We start from the raw sequence: 24,663 nt of genomic DNA on the forward strand, positions 1-24,663 counted from the left end.
TTGTCTTTTTTGTGTCATTTTTTGTCATTTTTTGTCATTTTTTGTCACATTTTCTGTCATTTTTTGTCATTTTATTAATCATTTTTTAAATCTTTTTTTGGTCATTTTTTAAATCAATTTTCTGTCATTTTTTGGGTCATTTTTTGGTCAATTTTTTGTCAAAGTTTTCTCACTTTTTTGTCACATCTTTACCTTTGTTTTCGTCTCAGTTCTGTTGCTACAGTATTTTCTCACTTTTTTTCCAGAATCTTTTGGATTGGGGTAAAGCCAAACTGGAGAAAATGTGCTCGGTTCAGGTTGGAGTTAAGGGGTTAAAGGAATTGACTATATTTTTCACATTTCTAGAGTATTTCAACATGGATTTAATTTCTGATTTGTGTAATAGTTTTCTTCAAAGTCATCTCGAGGGCCATAGGTTCTATGATGGAGGGCTGGTTTTGGCCCCCGGGCCTGATTTTCCCGCTCGTCACCAGTTTGCTGATAAATCACTTAAACATAAATGTAAAGGTGGAAAGTGGCTAACGTTAGCGCTGACCTTTAGCTCGAGCTGTTCAATGATGGACGGCGCCCCCTTCAGGCATTCACGTCAGATCCATATTAACCTCTTACCTCCCGCCTAAACCAAACGCATTCTGTCCTCTTTGGCTGTTATATAGGCCTGTGTAGCACCTCATTTGAAAGCTAAGACCCACAAAACTGATGTTTTCCTTGCCTTGTTGCTGTGTTGTGGCACCTTTTGTTTTTTTTATTATTTTCTTTTCTTTTTTTTGTCACATTTTTGTTGAATTTTTGTCAGTTTTTTGTTGATTTTTTTGGTCATTTTTTGTCATTTTTTGTCATTTTTTGTCATTTTTTGTCACAATGACCCAAAAAATGACCCATGTTTTGGGTCATTTTTTGTCATTTTTTAAATCATTTTTTTGTCATTTGTTGTCATTTTTTAGACATTTTTTAAATCATTTTTTTAATCATTTTTTAGTCATTTTTTTAATCATTTTTTGTCATTTTTTGTCATTTTTTGTCATTTTTTTGTCACATTTTTTGTCATTTTTTGGGTCATTATTTTTTTTTTTTTCATCACATTTTCTGTCATGTTTTGGGTCAATTTTTGTCAATTTTTAAGTCATTTTTTAATCATTTTTTTGTCATTTTTTTGTCACATTTTGGTAGAATCTTTTTCACATTTTGGTTGCGTTTACATCCATGTTTTCTTCTGATTTTTTGTGGCTGTTTTGGTGCTTTTTTCCCCAAGCAGCTTTTAGATTACGGTAAAGCCAAACTGGAGAAAATGGGATCCATTCAGGTGGGAGTTAAAAGGGTTAAATCAAACTGATCAGACTCATATTGATAATATTTATCACATGATCATTACTGTAGATGAAGTCACTCGCTCTCAGGGCTTTCCTCTCTCTTCACGCCGCACCTGACGCCACACGGCGAGGAGGATTCAGCGGGCGCCATGTTGGATCGTCTGATGTTTTCAAGATCACACTGACTGTAATATTACTCTGACAGAGAGGTGAGCTCCTTCACCTGGGACGACCTCAACCTCATGAAGATCGCCTACCAGCCCCCCCACACCGGCCAATCACAGAGGAGCAACGACCAGGTACGACACACACACCGGCCAATCACAGAGGAGCGATGACATGCGTATGTGAGGAGACCCGGCTCCTGATTGGCCGCTCTGTCTCAGGTGGAGTTCCAGGTGTTTGACGGGTCGTTCCAGGCGTCGGCTCCCATCGTGGTCCACATCTCCATCAGGACGTCCGAGACCAACGCGCCCAGAGTCTCCTGGAACATGGGTCAGTACCAGCTCTGGTTCATCTCCTCAGGTTCATCTCCTCTGGTTTATCTCCTCAGGCCTGGTGCTGCTGGTTCATCTCCTCTGGTTTATCTCCTCAGGTTTATCTCCTCTGGTTGAGCTCTGGTTTATCTCCTCTGGTTTATCTCCTCTGGTTTATCTCCTCTGGTTTATCTCCTCAGGTTGAGCTCTGGTTTATCTCCTCTGGTGTATCTCCTCAGGCCTGGTGCTGCTGGTTTATCTCCTCTGGTTTATCTCCTCTGGTTTATCTCCTCTGGTGTATCTCCTCAGGCCTGGTGCTGCTGGTTTATCTCCTCTGGTTTATCTCCTCTGGTTTATCTCCTCTGGTGTATCTCCTCAGGCCTGGTGCTGCTGGTTCATCTCCTCTGGTTCATCTCCTCTGGTTTATCTCCTCTGGTTTATCTCCTCTGGTTCATCTCCTCTGGTTTATCTCCTCAGGCCTGAGCTCTGGTTTATCTCCTCAGGTTTATCTCTGGTTTATCGCTTCTGGTTTATCTCCTCAGGTTGAGCTTTGGTTTATCTCTGGTTTATCTCCTCAGGCCTGGTGCTGCTGGAGGGTCAGTCGAGGCCGATCTCGTGGGAGCAGCTGCAGATCGTGGACAGAGATAACCTCCAGCAGGTGTCCGTGGTGGCCGTGGACGGACCTCAGCACGGGACGCTGACCGTCAGAGGTAACGAGGACTTCAGCTACGACAACTACCGTTACTACGGTTACTACGACCTCCTCTGACCGTTACTACGCTTACTACGACCGCCTCTGACCGTTACTACGCTTACTACGACCGCCTCTGACCGTTACTACGGTTACTACGACCTCCTCTGACCGTTACTACGCTTACTACGACCGCCTCTGACCGTTACTACGGTTACTACGACCTCCTCTGACCGTTACTACGCTTACTACGACCGCCTCTGACCGTTACTACGGTTACTACGACCGCCTCTGACCGTTACTATGGTTACTACGACCGCCTCTGACCGTTACTACCGTTACTACGACCGCCTCTGACTGTTACTATGGTTACTACGACCGCCTCTGACCGTTACTACCGTTACTACGATCGCCTCTGACCGTTACTACGGTTACTACGACCGCCTCTGACCGTTACTATGGTTACTACGACCGCCTCTGACCGTTACTACCGTTACTACGACCGCCTCTGACTGTTACTATGGTTACTACGACCGCCTCTGACCGTTACTACCGTTACTACGACCGCCTCTGACCGTTACTACGGTTACTACGACCGCCTCTGACCGTTACTATGGTTACTACGACCGCCTCTGACCGTTACTATGGTTACTACGACCTCCTCTGACCGTTACTATGGTTACTACGACCTCCTCTGACCGTTACTACCGTTACTACGACCGCCTCTGACCGTTACTACGGTTACTACGACCGCCTCTGACCGTTACTATGGTTACTACGACCGCCTCTGACCGTTACTATGGTTACTACGACCGCCTCTGACCGTTACTATGGTTACTACGACCTCCTCTGACCGTTACTATGGTTACTACGACCTCCTCTGACCGTTACTATGGTTACTACGACCGCCTCTGACCGTTACTATGGTTACTACGACCGCCTCTGACCGTTACTATGGTTACTACGACCGCCTCTGACCGTTACTACCGTTACTACGACCGCCTCTGACCGTTACTATGGTTACTACGACCTCCTCTGACCGTTACTATGGTTACTACGACCGCCTCTGATCGTTACTATGGTTACTACGACCTCCTCTGACCGTTACTACCGTTACTACGACCTCCTCTGACCGTTACTACCGTTACTACGACCGCCTCTGACCGTTACTATGGTTACTACGACCGCCTCTGACCGTTACTACCGTTACTACGACCGCCTCTGACCGTTACTATGGTTACTACGACTGATGATGTCACAGTTAAAGGGTCTATGTGGACAGTGTGGGGTATGCAGATGATGTCACTGGTGATGTCACAGTTAAAGGGTCTATGTGGAGAGTGTGGGGTTTGCAGATGATGTCACTGGTGATGTCACAGTTAAAGGGTCTATGTGGAGAGTGTGGGGTCTGCAGATGATGTCACTGGTGATGTCACAGTTAAAGGGTCTATGTGGAGAGTGTGGGGTATGCAGATGATGTCACAGTTAAAGGGTCTATGTGGACAGTGTGGGGTATGCAGATGATGTCACTGGTGATGTCACAGTTAAAGGGTCTATGTGGAGAGTGTGGGGTTTGCAGATGATGTCACTGATGATGTCACAGTTAAAGGGTCTATGTGGAGAGTGTGGGGTTTGCAGATGATGTCACTGGTGATGTCACAGTTAAAGGGTCTATGTGGAGAGTGTGGGGTATGCAGATGATGTCACTGATGATGTCACAGTTAAAGGGTCTATGTGGAGAGTGTGGGGTTTGCAGATGATGTCACTGGTGATGTCACAGTTAAAGGGTCTATGTGGAGAGTGTGGGGTTTGCAGATGATGTCACTGATGATGTCACAGTTAAAGGGTCTATGTGAGTGGAGAGTGTGGGGTATGCAGATGATGTCACTGATGATGTCACAGTTAAAGGGTCTATGTGGAGAGTGTGGGGTTTGCAGATGATGTCACTTGGTGATGTCACAGTTAAAGGGTCTATGTGGAGAGTGTGGGGTTTGCAGATGATGTCACTGATGATGTCACAGTTAAAGGGTCTATGTGGAGAGTGTGGGGTATGCAGATGATGTCACTGGTGATGTCACAGTTAAAGGGTCTATGTGAGTGGAGAGTGTGGGGTATGCAGATGATGTCACTGATGATGTCACAGTTAAAGGGTCTATGTGGAGAGTGTGGGGTATGCAGATGATGTCACAGTTAAAGGGTCTATGTGGAGAGTGTGGGGTCTGCAGATGATGTCACTGATGATGTCACAGTTAAAGGGTCTATGTGGAGAGTGTGGGGTCTGCAGATGATGTCACTGGTGATGTCACAGTTAAAGGGTCTATGTGGAGAGTGTGGGGTCTGCAGATGATGTCACTGATGATGTCACAGTTAAAGGGTCTATGTGGAGAGTGTGGGGTGTGCAGATGATGTCACTGGTGATGTCACAGTTAAAGGGTCTATGTGGAGAGTGTGGGGTCTGCAGATGATGTCACTGATGATGTCACAGTTAAAGGGTCTATGTGGAGAGTGTGGGGTCTGCAGATGATGTCACTGATGATGTCACAGTTAAAGGGTCTATGTGGAGAGTGTGGGGTCTGCAGATGATGTCACTGGTGATGTCACAGTTAAAGGGTCTATGTGGAGAGTGTGGGGTATGCAGATGATGTCACAGTTAAAGGGTCTATGTGGAGAGTGTGGGGTGTGCAGATGATGTCACTGATGATGTCACAGTTAAAGGGTCTATGTGGAGAGTGTGGGGTCTGCAGATGATGTCACTGATGATGTCACAGTTAAAGGGTCTATGTGGAGAGTGTGGGGTGTGCAGATGATGTCACTGGTGATGTCACAGTTAAAGGGTCTATGTGGAGAGTGTGGGGTATGCAGATGATGTCACTGGTGATGTCACAGTTAAAGGGTCTATGTGGAGAGTGTGGGGTCTGCAGATGATGTCACTGATGATGTCACAGTTAAAGGGTCTATGTGGAGAGTGTGGGGTATGCAGATGATGTCACTGGTGATGTCACAGTTAAAGGGTCTATGTGGAGAGTGTGGGGTCTGCAGATGATGTCACTGATGATGTCACAGTTAAAGGGTCTATGTGGAGAGTGTGGGGTCTGCAGATGATGTCACTGGTGATGTCACAGTTAAAGGGTCTATGTGGAGAGTGTGGGGTATGCAGATGATGTCACAGTTAAAGGGTCTATGTGGAGAGTGTGGGGTCTGCAGATGATGTCACTGGTGATGTCACAGTTAAAGGGTCTATGTGGAGAGTGTGGGGTATGCAGATGATGTCACTGGTGATGTCACAGTTAAAGGGTCTATGTGGAGAGTGTGGGGTATGCAGATGATGTCACTGGTGATGTCACAGTTAAAGGGTCTATGTGGAGAGTGTGGGGTATGCAGATGATGTCACTGGTGATGTCACAGTTAAAGGGTCTATGTGGAGAGTGTGGGGTATGCAGATGATGTCACTGATGATGTCACAGTTAAAGGGTCTATGTGGAGAGTGTGGGGTCTGCAGATGATGTCACTGATGATGTCACAGTTAAAGGGTCTATGTGGAGAGTGTGGGGTATGCAGATGATGTCACTGGTGATGTCACAGTTAAAGGGTCTATGTGGAGAGTGTGGGGTATGCAGATGATGTCACTGATGATGTCACAGTTAAAGGGTCTATGTGGAGAGTGTGGGGTATGTAGATGATGTCACTGGTGATGTCACAGTTAAAGGGTCTATGTGAGTGGAGAGTGTGGGGTATGCAGATGATGTCACTGATGATGTCACAGTTAAAGGGTCTATGTGGAGAGTGTGGGGTATGCAGATGATGTCACTGATGATGTCACAGTTAAAGGGTCTATGTGGAGAGTGTGGGGTCTGCAGATGATGTCACTGATGATGTCACAGTTAAAGGGTCTATGTGGACAGTGTGGGGTATGCAGATGATGTCACTGATGATGTCACAGTTAAAGGGTCTATGTGGAGAGTGTGGGGTATGCAGATGATGTCACTGATGATGTCACAGTTAAAGGGTCTATGTGAGAGGAGAGTGTGGGGTATGCAGATGATGTCACTGATGATGTCACAGTTAAAGGGTCTATGTGAGTGGAGAGTGTGGGGTCTGCAGATGATGTCACTGATGATGTCACAGTTAAAGGGTCTATGTGGAGAGTGTGGGGTATGCAGATGATGTCACTGATGATGTCACAGTTAAAGGGTCTCTGTGGAGAGTGTGGGGTATGTAGATGATGTCACTGATGATGTCACAGTTAAAGGGTCTATGTGGAGAGTGTGGGGTATGCAGATGATGTCACTGATGATGTCACAGTTAAAGGGTCTATGTGGAGAGTGTGGGGTATGCAGATGATGTCACTGGTGATGTCACAGTTAAAGGGTCTATGTGGACAGTGTGGGGTATGCAGATGATGTCACTGATGATGTCACAGTTAAAGGGTCTATGTGGACAGTGTGGGGTATGCAGATGATGTCACTGATGATGTCACAGTTAAAGGGTCTATGTGGAGAGTGTGGGGTGTGCAGATGATGTCACTGATGATGTCACAGTTAAAGGGTCTATGTGGACAGTGTGGGGTATGCAGATGATGTCACTGATGATGTCACAGTTAAAGGGTCTATGTGGAGAGTGTGGGGTTTGCAGATGATGTCACTGGTGATGTCACAGTTAAAGGGTCTATGTGGAGAGTGTGGGGTTTGCAGATGATGTCACTGGTGATGTCACAGTTAAAGGGTCTATGTGGAGAGTGTGGGGTATGCAGATGATGTCACTGGTGATGTCACAGTTAAAGGGTCTATGTGGAGAGTGTGGGGTGTGCAGATGATGTCACTGGTGATGTCACAGTTAAAGGGTCTATGTGGAGAGTGTGGGGTTTGCAGATGATGTCACTGGTGATGTCACAGTTAAAGGGTCTATGTGGAGAGTGTGGGGTATGCAGATGATGTCACTGGTGATGTCACAGTTAAAGGGTCTATGTGGAGAGTGTGGGGTATGCAGATGATGTCACTGGTGATGTCACAGTTAAAGGGTCTATGTGGAGAGTGTGGGGTCTGCAGATGATGTCACTGGTGATGTCACAGTTAAAGGGTCTATGTGAGTGGAGAGTGTGGGGTATGCAGATGATGTCACTGGTGATGTCACAGTTAAAGGGTCTATGTGGAGAGTGTGGGGTATGCAGATGATGTCACTGATGATGTCACAGTTAAAGGGTCTATGTGGAGAGTGTGGGGTATGCAGATGATGTCACTGATGATGTCACAGTTAAAGGGTCTATGTGGAGAGTGTGGGGTATGCAGATGATGTCACTGGTGATGTCACAGTTAAAGGGTCTATGTGAGTGGAGAGTGTGGGGTATGCAGATGATGTCACTGATGATGTCACAGTTAAAGGGTCTATGTGGAGAGTGTGGGGTATGCAGATGATGTCACTGATGATGTCACAGTTAAAGGGTCTATGTGGAGAGTGTGGGGTATGCAGATGATGTCACTGGTGATGTCACAGTTAAAGGGTCTATGTGGAGAGTGTGGGGTATGCAGATGATGTCACTGATGATGTCACAGTTAAAGGGTCTATGTGGACAGTGTGGGGTATGCAGATGATGTCACTGGTGATGTCACAGTTAAAGGGTCTATGTGGAGAGTGTGGGGTTTGCAGATGATGTCACTGATGATGTCACAGTTAAAGGGTCTATGTGGAGAGTGTGGGGTATGCAGATGATGTCACTGATGATGTCACAGTTAAAGGGTCTATGTGGAGAGTGTGGGGTATGCAGATGATGTCACTGGTGATGTCACAGTTAAAGGGTCTATGTGAGTGGAGAGTGTGGGGTATGCAGATGATGTCACTGGTGATGTCACAGTTAAAGGGTCTATGTGAGTGGAGAGTGTGGGGTGTGCAGATGATGTCACTGATGATGTCACAGTTAAAGGGTCTATGTGGAGAGTGTGGGGTATGCAGATGATGTCACTGATGATGTCACAGTTAAAGGGTCTATGTGGAGAGTGTGGGGTCTGCAGATGATGTCACTGGTGATGTCACAGTTAAAGGGTCTATGTGGAGAGTGTGGGGTATGCAGATGATGTCACTGGTGATGTCACAGTTAAAGGGTCTATGTGGAGAGTGTGGGGTATGCAGATGATGTCACTGATGATGTCACAGTTAAAGGGTCTATGTGGAGAGTGTGGGGTTTGCAGATGATGTCACTGATGATGTCACAGTTAAAGGGTCTATGTGGAGAGTGTGGGGTATGCAGATGATGTCACTGGTGATGTCACAGTTAAAGGGTCTATGTGGAGAGTGTGGGGTATGCAGATGATGTCACTGATGATGTCACAGTTAAAGGGTCTATGTGGAGAGTGTGGGGTATGCAGATGATGTCACTGATGATGTCACAGTTAAAGGGTCTATGTGAGTGGAGAGTGTGGGGTCTGCAGATGATGTCACTGATGATGTCACAGTTAAAGGGTCTATGTGAGTGGAGAGTGTGGGGTATGCAGATGATGTCACTGATGATGTCACAGTTAAAGGGTCTATGTGGAGAGTGTGGGGTATGCAGATGATGTCACTGATGATGTCACAGTTAAAGGGTCTATGTGGAGAGTGTGGGGTCTGCAGATGATGTCACTGATGATGTCACAGTTAAAGGGTCTATGTGGAGAGTGTGGGGTATGCAGATGATGTCACTGGTGATGTCACAGTTAAAGGGTCTATGTGGAGAGTGTGGGGTCTGCAGATGATGTCACTGATGATGTCACAGTTAAAGGGTCTATGTGGAGAGTGTGGGGTCTGCAGATGATGTCACTGATGATGTCACAGTTAAAGGGTCTATGTGGAGAGTGTGGGGTCTGCAGATGATGTCACTGATGATGTCACAGTTAAAGGGTCTATGTGGAGAGTGTGGGGTCTGCAGATGATGTCACTGGTGATGTCACAGTTAAAGGGTCTATGTGGAGAGTGTGGGGTCTGCAGATGATGTCACTGATGATGTCACAGTTAAAGGGTCTATGTGGAGAGTGTGGGGTATGCAGATGATGTCACTGGTGATGTCACAGTTAAAGGGTCTATGTGAGTGGAGAGTGTGGGGTATGCAGATGATGTCACTGGTGATGTCACAGTTAAAGGGTCTATGTGGAGAGTGTGGGGTATGCAGATGATGTCACTGGTGATGTCACAGTTAAAGGGTCTATGTGGAGAGTGTGGGGTTTGCAGATGATGTCACTGATGATGTCACAGTTAAAGGGTCTATGTGGAGAGTGTGGGGTATGCAGATGATGTCACTGATGATGTCACAGTTAAAGGGTCTATGTGGAGAGTGTGGGGTATGCAGATGATGTCACTGATGATGTCACAGTTAAAGGGTCTATGTGGAGAGTGTGGGGTATGCAGATGATGTCACTGGTGATGTCACAGTTAAAGGGTCTATGTGAGTGGAGAGTGTGGGGTATGCAGATGATGTCACTGATGATGTCACAGTTAAAGGGTCTATGTGGAGAGTGTGGGGTATGCAGATGATGTCACTGATGATGTCACAGTTAAAGGGTCTATGTGGAGAGTGTGGGGTATGCAGATGATGTCACTGGTGATGTCACAGTTAAAGGGTCTATGTGGAGAGTGTGGGGTATGCAGATGATGTCACTGATGATGTCACAGTTAAAGGGTCTATGTGGACAGTGTGGGGTATGCAGATGATGTCACTGGTGATGTCACAGTTAAAGGGTCTATGTGGAGAGTGTGGGGTTTGCAGATGATGTCACTGATGATGTCACAGTTAAAGGGTCTATGTGGAGAGTGTGGGGTATGCAGATGATGTCACTGATGATGTCACAGTTAAAGGGTCTATGTGAGTGGAGAGTGTGGGGTTTGCAGATGATGTCACTGGTGATGTCACAGTTAAAGGGTCTATGTGGAGAGTGTGGGGTATGCAGATGATGTCACTGATGATGTCACAGTTAAAGGGTCTATGTGAGTGGAGAGTGTGGGGTTTGCAGATGATGTCACTGGTGATGTCACAGTTAAAGGGTCTATGTGGAGAGTGTGGGGTATGCAGATGATGTCACTGATGATGTCACAGTTAAAGGGTCTATGTGGAGAGTGTGGGGTATGCAGATGATGTCACTGGTGATGTCACAGTTAAAGGGTCTATGTGGAGAGTGTGGGGTTTGCAGATGATGTCACTGATGATGTCACAGTTAAAGGGTCTATGTGGAGAGTGTGGGGTATGCAGATGATGTCACTGGTGATGTCACAGTTAAAGGGTCTATGTGGAGAGTGTGGGGTTTGCAGATGATGTCACTGATGATGTCACAGTTAAAGGGTCTATGTGGAGAGTGTGGGGTATGCAGATGATGTCACTGGTGATGTCACAGTTAAAGGGTCTATGTGAGTGGAGAGTGTGGGGTGTGCAGATGATGTCACTGATGATGTCACAGTTAAAGGGTCTATGTGGAGAGTGTGGGGTATGCAGATGATGTCACTGATGATGTCACAGTTAAAGGGTCTATGTGAGTGGAGAGTGTGGGGTATGCAGATGATGTCACTGATGATGTCACAGTTAAAGGGTCTATGTGGAGAGTGTGGGGTTTGCAGATGATGTCACTGATGATGTCACAGTTAAAGGGTCTATGTGGAGAGTGTGGGGTCTGCAGATGATGTCACTGATGATGTCACAGTTAAAGGGTCTATGTGGAGAGTGTGGGGTTTGCAGATGATGTCACTGATGATGTCACAGTTAAAGGGTCTATGTGGAGAGTGTGGGGTATGCAGATGATGTCACTGGTGATGTCACAGTTAAAGGGTCTATGTGGAGAGTGTGGGGTTTGCAGATGATGTCACTGATGATGTCACAGTTAAAGGGTCTATGTGGAGAGTGTGGGGTTTGCAGATGATGTCACTGATGATGTCACAGTTAAAGGGTCTATGTGGAGAGTGTGGGGTTTGCAGATGATGTCACTGATGATGTCACAGTTAAAGGGTCTATGTGGAGAGTGTGGGGTTTGCAGATGATGTCACTGGTGATGTCACAGTTAAAGGGTCTATGTGGAGAGTGTGGGGTATGCAGATGATGTCACTGATGATGTCACAGTTAAAGGGTCTATGTGGAGAGTGTGGGGTATGCAGATGATGTCACTGGTGATGTCACAGTTAAAGGGTCTATGTGGAGAGTGTGGGGTATGCAGATGATGTCACTGATGATGTCACAGTTAAAGGGTCTATGTGGAGAGTGTGGGGTCTGCAGATGATGTCACTGATGATGTCACAGTTAAAGGGTCTATGTGGACAGTGTGGGGTATGCAGATGATGTCACTGATGATGTCACAGTTAAAGGGTCTATGTGGAGAGTGTGGGGTATGCAGATGATGTCACTGATGATGTCACAGTTAAAGGGTCTATGTGGAGAGTGTGGGGTATGCAGATGATGTCACTGATGATGTCACAGTTAAAGGGTCTATGTGGAGAGTGTGGGGTATGCAGATGATGTCACTGGTGATGTCACAGTTAAAGGGTCTATGTGGAGAGTGTGGGGTATGCAGATGATGTCACTGATGATGTCACAGTTAAAGGGTCTATGTGAGAGGAGAGTGTGGGGTATGCAGATGATGTCACTGATGATGTCACAGTTAAAGGGTCTATGTGGAGAGTGTGGGGTCTGCAGATGATGTCACTGATGATGTCACAGTTAAAGGGTCTATGTGAGTGGAGAGTGTGGGGTATGCAGATGATGTCACTGGTGATGTCACAGTTAAAGGGTCTATGTGGAGAGTGTGGGGTCTGCAGATGATGTCACTGATGATGTCACAGTTAAAGGGTCTATGTGAGTGGAGAGTGTGGGGTCTGCAGATGATGTCACTGGTGATGTCACAGTTAAAGGGTCTATGTGGAGAGTGTGGGGTATGCAGATGATGTCACTGATGATGTCACAGTTAAAGGGTCTATGTGGAGAGTGTGGGGTATGCAGATGATGTCACTGGTGATGTCACAGTTAAAGGGTCTATGTGGAGAGTGTGGGGTATGCAGATGATGTCACTGATGATGTCACAGTTAAAGGGTCTATGTGGAGAGTGTGGGGTATGCAGATGATGTCACTGGTGATGTCACAGTTAAAGGGTCTATGTGGAGAGTGTGGGGTCTGCAGATGATGTCACTGATGATGTCACAGTTAAAGGGTCTATGTGGAGAGTGTGGGGTTTGCAGATGATGTCACTGATGATGTCACAGTTAAAGGGTCTATGTGGACAGTGTGGGGTATGCAGATGATGTCACTGATGATGTCACAGTTAAAGGGTCTATGTGGAGAGTGTGGGGTATGCAGATGATGTCACTGATGATGTCACAGTTAAAGGGTCTATGTGGAGAGTGTGGGGTCTGCAGATGATGTCACTGATGATGTCACAGTTAAAGGGTCTATGTGGACAGTGTGGGGTATGCAGATGATGTCACTGATGATGTCACAGTTAAAGGGTCTATGTGGAGAGTGTGGGGTATGCAGATGATGTCACTGATGATGTCACAGTTAAAGGGTCTATGTGGAGAGTGTGGGGTATGCAGATGATGTCACTGATGATGTCACAGTTAAAGGGTCTATGTGGAGAGTGTGGGGTATGCAGATGATGTCACTGGTGATGTCACAGTTAAAGGGTCTATGTGGAGAGTGTGGGGTCTGCAGATGATGTCACTGGTGATGTCACAGTTAAAGGGTCTATGTGGAGAGTGTGGGGTCTGCAGATGATGTCACTGGTGATGTCACAGTTAAAGGGTCTATGTGGACAGTGTGGGGTATGCAGATGATGTCACTGGTGATGTCACAGTTAAAGGGTCTATGTGGAGAGTGTGGGGTATGCAGATGATGTCACTGATGATGTCACAGTTAAAGGGTCTATGTGGAGAGTGTGGGGTTTGCAGATGATGTCACTGATGATGTCACAGTTAAAGGGTCTATGTGGAGAGTGTGGGGTATGCAGATGATGTCACTGGTGATGTCACAGTTAAAGGGTCTATGTGGAGAGTGTGGGGTATGCAGATGATGTCACTGATGATGTCACAGTTAAAGGGTCTATGTGAGTGGAGAGTGTGGGGTCTGCAGATGATGTCACTGATGATGTCACAGTTAAAGGGTCTATGTGGAGAGTGTGGGGTCTGCAGATGATGTCACTGATGATGTCACAGTTAAAGGGTCTATGTGAGTGGAGAGTGTGGGGTATGCAGATGATGTCACTGATGATGTCACAGTTAAAGGGTCTATGTGGAGAGTGTGGGGTCTGCAGATGATGTCACTGATGATGTCACAGTTAAAGGGTCTATGTGGAGAGTGTGGGGTCTGCAGATGATGTCACTGATGATGTCACAGTTAAAGGGTCTATGTGGAGAGTGTGGGGTATGCAGATGATGTCACTGATGATGTCACAGTTAAAGGGTCTATGTGGAGAGTGTGGGGTCTGCAGATGATGTCACTGATGATGTCACAGTTAAAGGGTCTATGTGGAGAGTGTGGGGTATGCAGATGATGTCACTGGTGATGTCACAGTTAAAGGGTCTATGTGGAGAGTGTGGGGTATGCAGATGATGTCACTGATGATGTCACAGTTAAAGGGTCTATGTGGAGAGTGTGGGGTGTGCAGATGATGTCACTGATGATGTCACAGTTAAAGGGTCTATGTGGAGAGTGTGGGGTGTGCAGATGATGTCACTGATGATGTCACAGTTAAAGGGTCTATGTGGAGAGTGTGGGGTTTGCAGATGATGTCACTGGTGATGTCACAGTTAAAGGGTCTATGTGGAGAGTGTGGGGTATGCAGATGATGTCACTGGTGATGTCACAGTTAAAGGGTCTATGTGGAGAGTGTGGGGTATGCAGATGATGTCACTGATGATGTCACAGTTAAAGGGTCTATGTGAGTGGAGAGTGTGGGGTCTGCAGATGATGTCACTGATGATGTCACAGTTAAAGGGTCTATGTGAGTGGAGAGTGTGGGGTCTGCAGATGATGTCACTGATGATGTCACAGTTAAAGGGTCTATGTGAGTGGAGAGTGTGGGGTCTGCAGATGATGTCACTGATGATGTCACAGTTAAAGGGTCTATGTGGAGAGTGTGGGGTTTGCAGATGATGTCACTGGTGATGTCACAGTTAAAGGGTCTATGTGGAGAGTGTGGGGTATGCAGATGATGTCACTGGTGATGTCACAGTTAAAGGGTCTATGTGAGTGGAGAGTGTGGGGTCTGCAGATGATGTCACTGATGATGTCACAGTTAAAGGGTCTATGTGGAGAGTGTGGGGTTTGCAGATGATGTCACTGGTGATGTCACAGTTAAAGGGTCTATGTGGAGAGTGTGGGGTTTGCAGATGATGTCACTGGTGATGTCACAGTTAAAGGGTCTATGTGGAGAGTGTGGGGTATGCAGATGATGTCACTGGTGATGTCACAGTTAAAGGGTCTATGTGAGTGGAGAGTGTGGGGTCTGCAGATGATGTCACTGATGATGTCACAGTTAAAGGGTCTATGTGGAGAGTGTGGGGTATGCAGATGATGTCACTGATGATGTCACAGTTAAAGGGTCTATGTGAAGAGTGTGGGGTCTGCAGATGATGTCACTTGTGTTTGTAGTGGAAGCTCGTCGTGTCCGCGAGCGTTTCTGACCTGCTGTTCTCGGCGCTCGCTCGTCTGTGAACGTGCTCGCTCTCACGTGCACGCTCTCACACACACACACACACACACTGCAGCACGTGCACGCCCCTCGGCCCGTGCGCTGCTTTCCCCCTGATTAGCCGCGTGTGTGTGAGCGGCATATGCTGCGGCCGCCGCTCGGAGCCACGGCAGCGGCGCAGACGGAAGGTCAGCGCTCGCCAAGGCGTCACCGCGGCGACCGGGGGCGTCACCGCGGCGACCGGGGGCGTCACCGCGGCGACCGGGGGCTTTAGATCCATTTTACAGCCTTCAAAAAGCTGATCTTTGTTTGTGAAGGCTTGGGTCCAAACCTGCACGTTCATGTCTGAGCTGAAGAGTCGTCTGTGCCGACAGAGGAGGCGTTAAACTGTGGGACAGTTTATGTTTCATGTGGATAAGTCGAGCCATTACAGAGATATTAACCAGAAACCAGAAACCAACTACCTCAGTCTTTAGACCGTTACCGTGGTTACCCAGGGTTTGAGTCAAAAGGGTCAAAACTATATTGAAAAGACCGAGTTCAAGGATGTTGAAGGACCTTAAAGATATTTCCTGTAGTGTCAGATCAGACGCTCACAACGATCAGGATGAATCTTGGATCATTCCTCTTCACTAAACCACAGTTCAGTCAGATTCAGGGGGTGCACTCACTTACTCCTCCCTGTCCTGTGAATGTTTACATGCTGTGGCCGATAAATGCTCAGATGTAAATGTTTGGGAGGCGTTAGTCAAAGCAGACACTGTTTACTCATTCCTGTGACTTCACTAAAGACCAGAGCACATTTAGAAAGACGTCTTTTGTGCTTCTGCTGGAATGAACTCGAGGACACTGAAGGTTAAACCGCGACACATGGTCCTCGAACTCAAGCTTAAAGGAGCGGAAACGACCAGACGATTTTCCCAACGGCAGAGACTCGATTCCCAAGGCGGGTCCCGGTGTCGCGGACCTGCAGCATTTAGGATCGCGAGGTCACAATATCAGCGTCTCTTGTCAATAACAGACTTTCAGAGAGATATACACTGCGTTCCAAATTATTATGCAAATGACATTTTTCTAAGATTTTCTAAATTGTCAACTCAAATGAGAGTCAGCATCATTTTCAAGTCTTTAACTGGTCGAGGATCATTTAAATGTGGTGGAAAAAAATTCCTAGTGAAAACAGTATTTATTTCAAAAATAAATATAGTAAAAACCTCAAAATCCACTGTTCCAAATTATTATGCAACTCATCGTTTCAATACATTTTAAAGCTTGTAATTTACTGAAAATGGTCATTTGTTGTATTGGTAGCATTAGGAGGTCATATTTACTGAAATCAAAAGATATTTCAATCAAAAAAATATTAACAGGTCAAGTTATATTTGACCATAGGAGCCCTTGTGTGAAGCAGCTTCAACATTCTTAAATCCATTAAACTTGTGAGTTTTTGGACAGTTTCTGCTTGGATTTCTTTGCAGGATGTCAGAATAGCCTCCCAGAGCTGCTGTTTGGATGAAAACTGCCTCCCACCCTCATAGAAGTTTTTCTTGTTGAGGCTCCAAAGGTTCTCAATAGGGCTGAGGTCAGGGGAGGAGGGGGTCCACATCATGAGTTTCTCTCCTTTTCTGCCCATAGCAGCCAGTGATGCAGAGGTTTTCTTTACAGCAGGACATGGTGCGTTGTCATCATGAAGAGGATCTTGTTCGGGAAAACACGGCTCTTCTTTTTGTAGCATAGAAGACAGTGGTCAGTCAGAAAGAGGTCATTTTCACACCTTCAGGGATCCTAAAGGGACTGACCAGTTGTCTCCCCATGACTCCGCCCCCTCCTTACTGACGTCACAGCCTTGTTGGGACATTGTGGCCATTCACCTCCATCCACTCCTCCATCCATCTGACCATCCAGGGTCACACGGCCTCATCAGTGAACAAGACTGTTTGAAAATGAGTCTCATGTATTTCTGAGCCACTGCAGCCGTTTCTGTTCATCAGCTTCAATGAACAGTTTAGGGGAGGCCGGATAGAAGGTTTATGCACAACTGCAGCCTCTGGAGGGTCCGACACCTTCATGTTTGGGGGACTCCAGAGGCACCAGCAGCTTCAAATACCTGTATGCTGCTTTGTAGCATCTGTTCTCTTAATCTGATGTGTTTGTCTGGCAGAAACCGTCCATATTGTGCCTTTATCTGCACAAACCCGAGTGTGTCTGAATCATCCACAAATCTCTTATCAGTTTGATGATTACGCTTCATCTTTCATGAAATATCGAAGGTTTTCATACCTAGACCAAGGCATTCAACTATTTCACGCTTTTCATCAGCAGAAAGATCCTTTTTCTTTCCCATATTGCTTGAAAATGATGATCTGCATAATAAAGTGGAACATCCTTTTTCAGTAGTTTTTCCCTTAACTGGGCTTAACCTGAAAACTAATCATCCCAGGTCTCTGAGATTAATGTCAGTGATTCATAGAGCCCCGAGACACGACACCATCCATGAGTTTCATTATTATTGTTTTTTTTTAAATCTTTTTGACACAAAAATCCAATTTGCATAATCATTTGGAACGCAGTGTATATATTTTTTAATACATGCAGTGCTTATATTTGAAGAGTTTAGTGGTGCTAGGCTAGTGCTAGGCTAGTGCATGTCTATAGTAACTAGTAGCCTGCATTACAAACAGTCTGACCCGAGCACAGAGCACCTGAGGAACATCACTTATACTATTATATAACATCAGACTAACCATATAAACGTCTGTGTGACTGAATCATGTTTTAAAGAACTCATATCTGAGCAGCTTCCTGGTTGTAGCGACGCGGCGGCGGCGGCGGAGTGATCTGCTCGGTGACCGGATCTACAGTAGTTTGTTTACATCACTACACATGGAATTCACAAAGGAGCTTCTACAAATCAGATATGGCAACGTTTGGAGGAAGAGGTTTTTAATGCAGGCTACTAGTTACCATAGACATGCACTAGCCTAGCATTAGCCTAGCACTAGCCTAGCACTAGCCTAGCACTAGCCTAGCTCCACTGAACTCTTCAAATATAAGAACTGCATGTATTACAAAACAAATATCTCCAGAACTCAACAACCCTCTGGATAACTGAATGAGGCCTTGTGTCAAACATCCTGAAATATAAAACATGTGTCTTAGTTTACAGTTTATATGTTTATATATAATATTACTGAGACTATCCACATGAAACAAACGCTGCCCCAAAGTCCAGCGTCTTCTCTCTGAGCACAGATGAGCTCTGTGTGCGATGGCGGCCGATGGAGAGGCCTTTCAGCCAGAGGAACGATCACGGTCAGAGGCGGCGACATATGGGCTGGAATCTGAGGCTAAAGGAGCGGAAACTCCCGGGGGCGTGTCCTGTAGCCACGGCGACGGTGCAGAGCAGGAACCGTCAATGTCAACTTCATCTGCGGCGCATTTACAACGACGCCAGATGCCCAAAGTGCCAAAGCAAAAAGGCCCGATGTGAGAACAGAGACTAAAAAGACACAGAGTCAATGTGGGATCAAACGCCAACACAAACAGATGTGTTTTAAACAGAGGAACAGCTGATCTGACACAGGCCGCCATGTTTCCACACTGAGACATGCTCTTACCTGAGCTTAGACGAGCTGATGCTGTGGGCGATTTCACAGGAAATGTTAAAACTCTAAATTTACATAAGGTCTGACTCCATAAGATCATTATAAACACAGTTAAACAGTGAAGTTTAAAATATTAAAGTATCAAAAAGGTCTCGCCAGCGTCTTCGTTGATCCCAAGGTCTGAGGAGAAACCGCCAGAGTTCAGTAGCTTTAGAAGAAGATATATTCCCTACAAACACAGGTTATCTCATGCTAAAGTCCCTGTACTATACTAACAATATACACGGTGCTCGAACGGGGCGTCCCAGGAAACTGCACCATCTCACTGCGTTCTTACAAACATATATCAGAAAAAATGTGACACGAAGAGATAGAAGATGAGCTCGGGCCGAGGTCAGCAGGTCCTTCCTGTTGCCTTATATGGAGTTATTTTTCACAGCTCCGGTGAGGGCGCCGGTCGTCTCCACAGGTTTGAGTAAAAGAGCAAGAGCAAGAAATGTGGTATAGTTACAGCAGTGTGCGTGTGAAAAGATTGGTTTCAACTGAAACTTAAAGCACATAGATTAAACAAACATTCAATAGCATTAAAAAATGTAACATTAGCTAAAAATCCTCAATTTCCCACAATGCCGACGCCTTTACACGTATTCACAAATTTTACAACTGCCGTTCTTTTACATTCCGGTTTGTTCTCTGAGACCAGCTCATTATGGTACAATTAAGATATACATCACCATAATCAACACATGGCTTAGGATATAGACACATAACCATAATCAACACATGGTTTAGGATATAGATACATCACCATAATCAACACATGGTTTAGGATATAGATACATAACCATGATCAACACATGGTTTAGGATATAGACACATAACCATAATCAACACATGGTTTAGGATATAGATACATCACCATAATCAACACATGGTTTAGGATATAGACACATAACCATAATCAACACATGGTTTAGGATATAGACACATAACCATAATCAACACATGGTTTAGGATATAGACACATAACCATAATCAACACATGGTTTAGGATATAGACACATAACCATAATCAACACATGGTTTAGGATATAGACACATAACCATAATCAACACATGGTTTAGGATATAGATAACCATAATCAACACATGGTTTAGGATATAGACACATAACCATAATCAACACATGGTTTATGATATAGACACATAACCATAATCAACACATGGTTTAGGATATAGACACATAACCATAATCAACACATGGTTTAGGATATAGATAACCATAATCAACACATGGTTTAGGATATAGACACATAACCATAATCAACACATGGTTTAGGATATAGACACATAACCATAATCAACACATGGTTTAGGATATAGACACATAACCATAATCAACACATGGTTTAGGATATAGATAACCATAATCAACACATGGTTTAGGATATAGATACATAAACATAATCAACACATGGTTTAGGATATAGATACATAACCATAATCAACACATGGCTTATGATATAGACACATAACCGTGATCAAACATAGGAAATAAGTTTACATAGTCTTCTGATGTATAGGATCAGGTTTAGAATACTGTCTTACAGTATGTTCTTAAATATGGGATGGTAACAGGTTATTGCTGCCCCTATAGTACCATCATTGTTATATTTATATATACCTGTACATGGACAGTACGTGCTTATATAAACATATAGTTTCTTTCTTATGTGTCTTAAATGTTTCATCATCTGTGACGATAAAACGAATGAGTTCAGTGACAGAGACGAAAGAGCTGGAGAAATGATGATTTTCAGAAAAGGTCCATAAAAGCAACGTCCCGAAGGCAAACAGGCTCGAGTCTCCGCGTGGTCTCCAGCAGGTGTGAAGACTCTTTAACGCCCTCAACTTGTGAGATGTTTCTGTGGCGTCCCTGCAGTGTCTCCGAGACCCGTCAGAGACCAGTGTGAGCTCAGAGAGTCGTATGGAGTCTCAGAGAGTCCAGATGTACGGAGACGCTGCAGGGACGTCACAGAAACGTCTCACAGTTGGAGGACAACGAGTCTGACTCTGCTGGAATCAAACCTGTGACGACCCGGAGACGTTCCTCATCTCCAGGGGACGTTTCAGAGACATCTCCGTGACTGTCTCCAGGCCTTTGTCTGTGCAGCGGCTGAGTGAGGACAGTGAGGACGTAAACATGTGACTGTGAGGAAGAGGAGGAGCTTCAGTCTCAGGATGGCGTGTTCGTCCATCTTGTTTCTGTCAGAGGCTGGAGGGGGAGGAGCCAGACACAGATCCCCGCCGTGAATGAGGACATGAAGTTTTCTGTTGTAGTTGTTGTAGTTTTGGGAGCCTGGAGCAAACATGGCGTCCGTCCCGGGCCCCTCGGCGCCGCCGGCTTTAGCTCCGCAGAGGAAGAGGAGCGCGGGGTCGGAGGTCGCGGGGAACAGATTGGGCGACGCTCGTTAGCGACGGAGGGACGTCCCCGAGTACTGCGGTAATTAGGCCCAAAGGTGGCGCCGCGGCGGGCGAGCGGCCACGCACTGAACCACGGCCAAGATACCGCCCCCTAGTGGCCTGGCAGCGCTCCAGCCCGAGCCGCACCTCCGGGAGGTTCTACTGAAACTGTCAGCCGCCTGGTTTAGACACAGATTACAGGGTTTGTGATTCAGTGTGGATAAAAAGAACAGTTACATTTATAAGAACATTGTGATAATGCTCAAAGGTTCTGCTGCAGAAGCTCCTCAAAAACACCAGAGTCATGGTTAGAACATGTTCAGCTGCAGTTTGGGCTTTGAAAACATGACTTAACCTCTTACCACCCGCCAAAACCAAATGCATTCTCTCCTCTTTGCCATTGTCGTCACTTTTTATTTCCCTTATGTGTTTTTGTCACTTTTTTTTATGGTACTTTTGTTACTTTTTCGCTGGATTTTGGTCACTTTTTGTTGGATTTTTGTCACTTTTTTGTTGCTGTTTTGTCACATTTTTGCTGAATTTTAGTCTTTTTTTGCTGGATATTTGTCACTTTTTTTGCTGGATTTTGTGTCACTTTTTTGCTGGATTTTTGTCACTTTTTTGTTGCTGTTTTGTCACATTTTTGCTGAATTTTAGTCTTTTTTTGCTGGATTTTTGTCACTTTTTTTGCTGGGTTTTTGTCACTTTTTTTGCTGGATTTTTGTCACTTTTTTTGCTGGATTTTTGTCTTTTTTTGCTGGATTTTTGTCTTTTTTTGCTGGATTTTTGTCACTTTTTTGTTGCTGTTTTGTCACATTTTTGCTGAATTTTTGTCGCTTTTTTTGCTGGATTTTTGTCACTTTTTTTGCTGGATTTTTGTCACTTTTTTGCTGGATTTTTGTCACTTTTTTGTTGCTGTTTTGTCACATTTTTGCTGAATTTTAGTCTTTTTTTGCTGGATATTTGTCACTTTTTTTGCTGGATTTTGTGTCACTTTTTTGCTGGATTTTTGTCACTTTTTTGTTGCTGTTTTGTCACATTTTTGCTGAATTTTAGTCTTTTTTTGCTGGATTTTTGTCACTTTTTTTGCTGGGTTTTTGTCACTTTTTTTGCTGGATTTTTGTCACTTTTTTTGCTGGATTTTTGTCTTTTTTTGCTGGATTTTTGTCTTTTTTTGCTGGATTTTTGTCACTTTTTTGTTGCTGTTTTGTCACATTTTTGCTGAATTTTTGTCGCTTTTTTTGCTGGATTTTTGTCACTTTTTTTGCTGGATTTTTGTCACTTTTTTGCTGGATTTTTGTCACTTTTTTGTTGCTGTTTTGTCACATTTTTTGCTGAATTTTTGTCGCTTTTTTGCTGAATTTTAGTCACTTTTTTGCTGTTTTTTTGTCACTTTTTTGTCATTTTTGTCAATTTCCATCCTCATTTTTCTTCTGTTTTTTGCCTCTGTTTTGAAGAAGCGTTTAGATTTGGAGAACATGTTCAGGTGGGGGTTAAGAGGTTCGCGTCAGTGGCAGAAACAGTTATTTATTTTGGATGTTTGCGCTGCTGACAGGAAGTGACATAGAAACAGGAAACACAGCAGTTTGACTCATTTCCATTGACTTCACATGGTCGGCACGGCAACAGTTTAGCTTCTTCTGTGTCCTGTTCCAATAGATACAGAGTAGGGACGGGCGATACCACATTTTTTGGAATCGATACGATACCGATACTTTTGGGGTCATTTTTGTCGATACCGATACTGGTCATTTCACATGGGTGAATGTATTTCAATCAATATACATTTATAAAACTGGTTATTTTATATAATTAACTGGTCAATTAAAATTATATTACTTTAACTGGTTAATTAAACAATACTAATGTGAAATTAAATACATTAACAACATTTTAAATTAAATGTGATAGTGTGATATGCCCGGCTCAGTTCAATCCTTTGCTGTTGTGACTGTTTTGACTCAGAACAAAGAAATAAATCATCCTTTTGTGTTGATAATTGCTGCCCCGCCTCTTTTTACATATGCAAATTAGTATCGATGCTTTTTGCCCAATATCGATACTTTAAAAATAGTCGTTTGGTATCAATATATTGATACTTTGGTATTGATCCGCCCATCCCTAATACAGAGGCATCTCTGGAATCGCCCATATATGGTCATGTTTGAAAACAGTTAAGGGGGAAAAAAATCGAAACTTTCTCTAATTATTCAAAAACTACTTAAAGAGGGGGTGTTCTGCTTTTGTCAGTCCCATAGCACCAGTCTATATCACACTACAATGATGACAAACCTTCTGTTGGTCTGTAAATGCAGTAAATTAGAATAACTGCCTTGTATAAAATGTCTCTCTCAAAATGGCTGTAGTGAATGTCTTGAAATAGGCCTCTGTCTCTTTAAGAACCTCTGAGCCTTTAGACACGCCCCCTCCACACGCTGTCTGTGGCATCAGTGGGGAGGGGGTTCTGCTGAGGAGCAGTGGTTGGTTACTCGGCTGGTGACGAAAGCTCGGAGGCGTCTCCAGGAGGTGGGGGCGTTCCTAGGAGGACTCAGGCAAACCTATCCCTAAAATGGCCGCCATCAGAGTTTTTACAGATTACTCAGAAATATGTGAATGTGCCAAGGCAACACTTCAGGCATGTTTTTAATGAGGGAGTGACAGAATAACATGATGGAAAGCTTGAAAAAGTCCATTTTGCATAATACCCCCCTTTAATAAGGGCTAATGCTAACTTGGTACCTTATGTTAGCATTGTGCTAATGCTAACGGTTAGCTAGTGCTAGCCACAACTGCCGTTTTTTCACTTTTACTGAACAATCTGCTGTGAGAAAATATCCATATGGGCCTGATTTACACTTGACTTTATTTATGTGATAAATAAGTTTATATTGCTGGGTTGCAGGTTCTAGAATGTGATGATGTCATCGGACCCAGCGGGGGGCAAGAGCCAGTTTTTCCTATTAATAACATTACACTTTCACAAGTCATAGCTAAAAAGAAAATATATGAATTTAAAAAATGATCTTTAATATCAGTCACTGGGTCCAAGATCTCTCTGTACAAGACCAAAAATTTCCTCAAAAACAAAATAATTTTTCCTCTATATAATATTATAGGCCTTTAGAACGCTGTGATGTCACCTGCAACCCAGCAATATAAGAGTGAAAAATGTTGTTTCCCAAAAGATTCTATTTTCCCCCTCGGCGAAGCCACGCCCCCTTCCATGACACAATGCCGTCTGTGTCTATGAGGAAGTGAAACTAAAGAAAACTGTCTTCATCAGAATCCTAAATATGATCGTGTTAAATATGCACTTTAAAGGTTTTGTCCAATAACCTTTCGTTGTGACTTTTTTGCTCTGTTTGATGCTGTTTTGCTGCATCTTGCTCCTCATGTTCGTGTGGTTCGGTTCCAGGGGTGAAGTCCTTCATGTTCCGCGTGGCCGACCTGCGCCGCGGGGACGTGGTCTATCGCCATGACGACAGCGAC

The 24,663-nt window shown here is 44.7% G+C and overlaps 1 protein-coding gene across 1 annotated transcript in view; it reads left to right on the forward strand.

Moving 5' to 3' along the window:
- frem1b (Fras1 related extracellular matrix 1b) overlaps positions 1 to 24,663 on the forward strand; it is a gene marked incomplete at its 3' end in the record, with an annotated part of 95,584 nt that overhangs the window by 13,223 nt on the left and 57,698 nt on the right. The window contains 4 exon segments of the mRNA XM_079559057.1: positions 1,516 to 1,609; positions 1,697 to 1,805; positions 2,365 to 2,496; positions 24,590 to 24,663. The exon segment at positions 24,590 to 24,663 is cut by the window's right edge and continues 268 nt beyond it. Coding sequence (XP_079415183.1) covers positions 1,516 to 1,609; positions 1,697 to 1,805; positions 2,365 to 2,496; positions 24,590 to 24,663 — 409 coding nt within the window.

This window comes from Gobius niger, assembly GCF_951799975.1.
Source record: "Gobius niger genome assembly, chromosome: 6".
NCBI classification, from domain to species: Eukaryota; Metazoa; Chordata; class Actinopteri; order Gobiiformes; family Gobiidae; genus Gobius; species Gobius niger.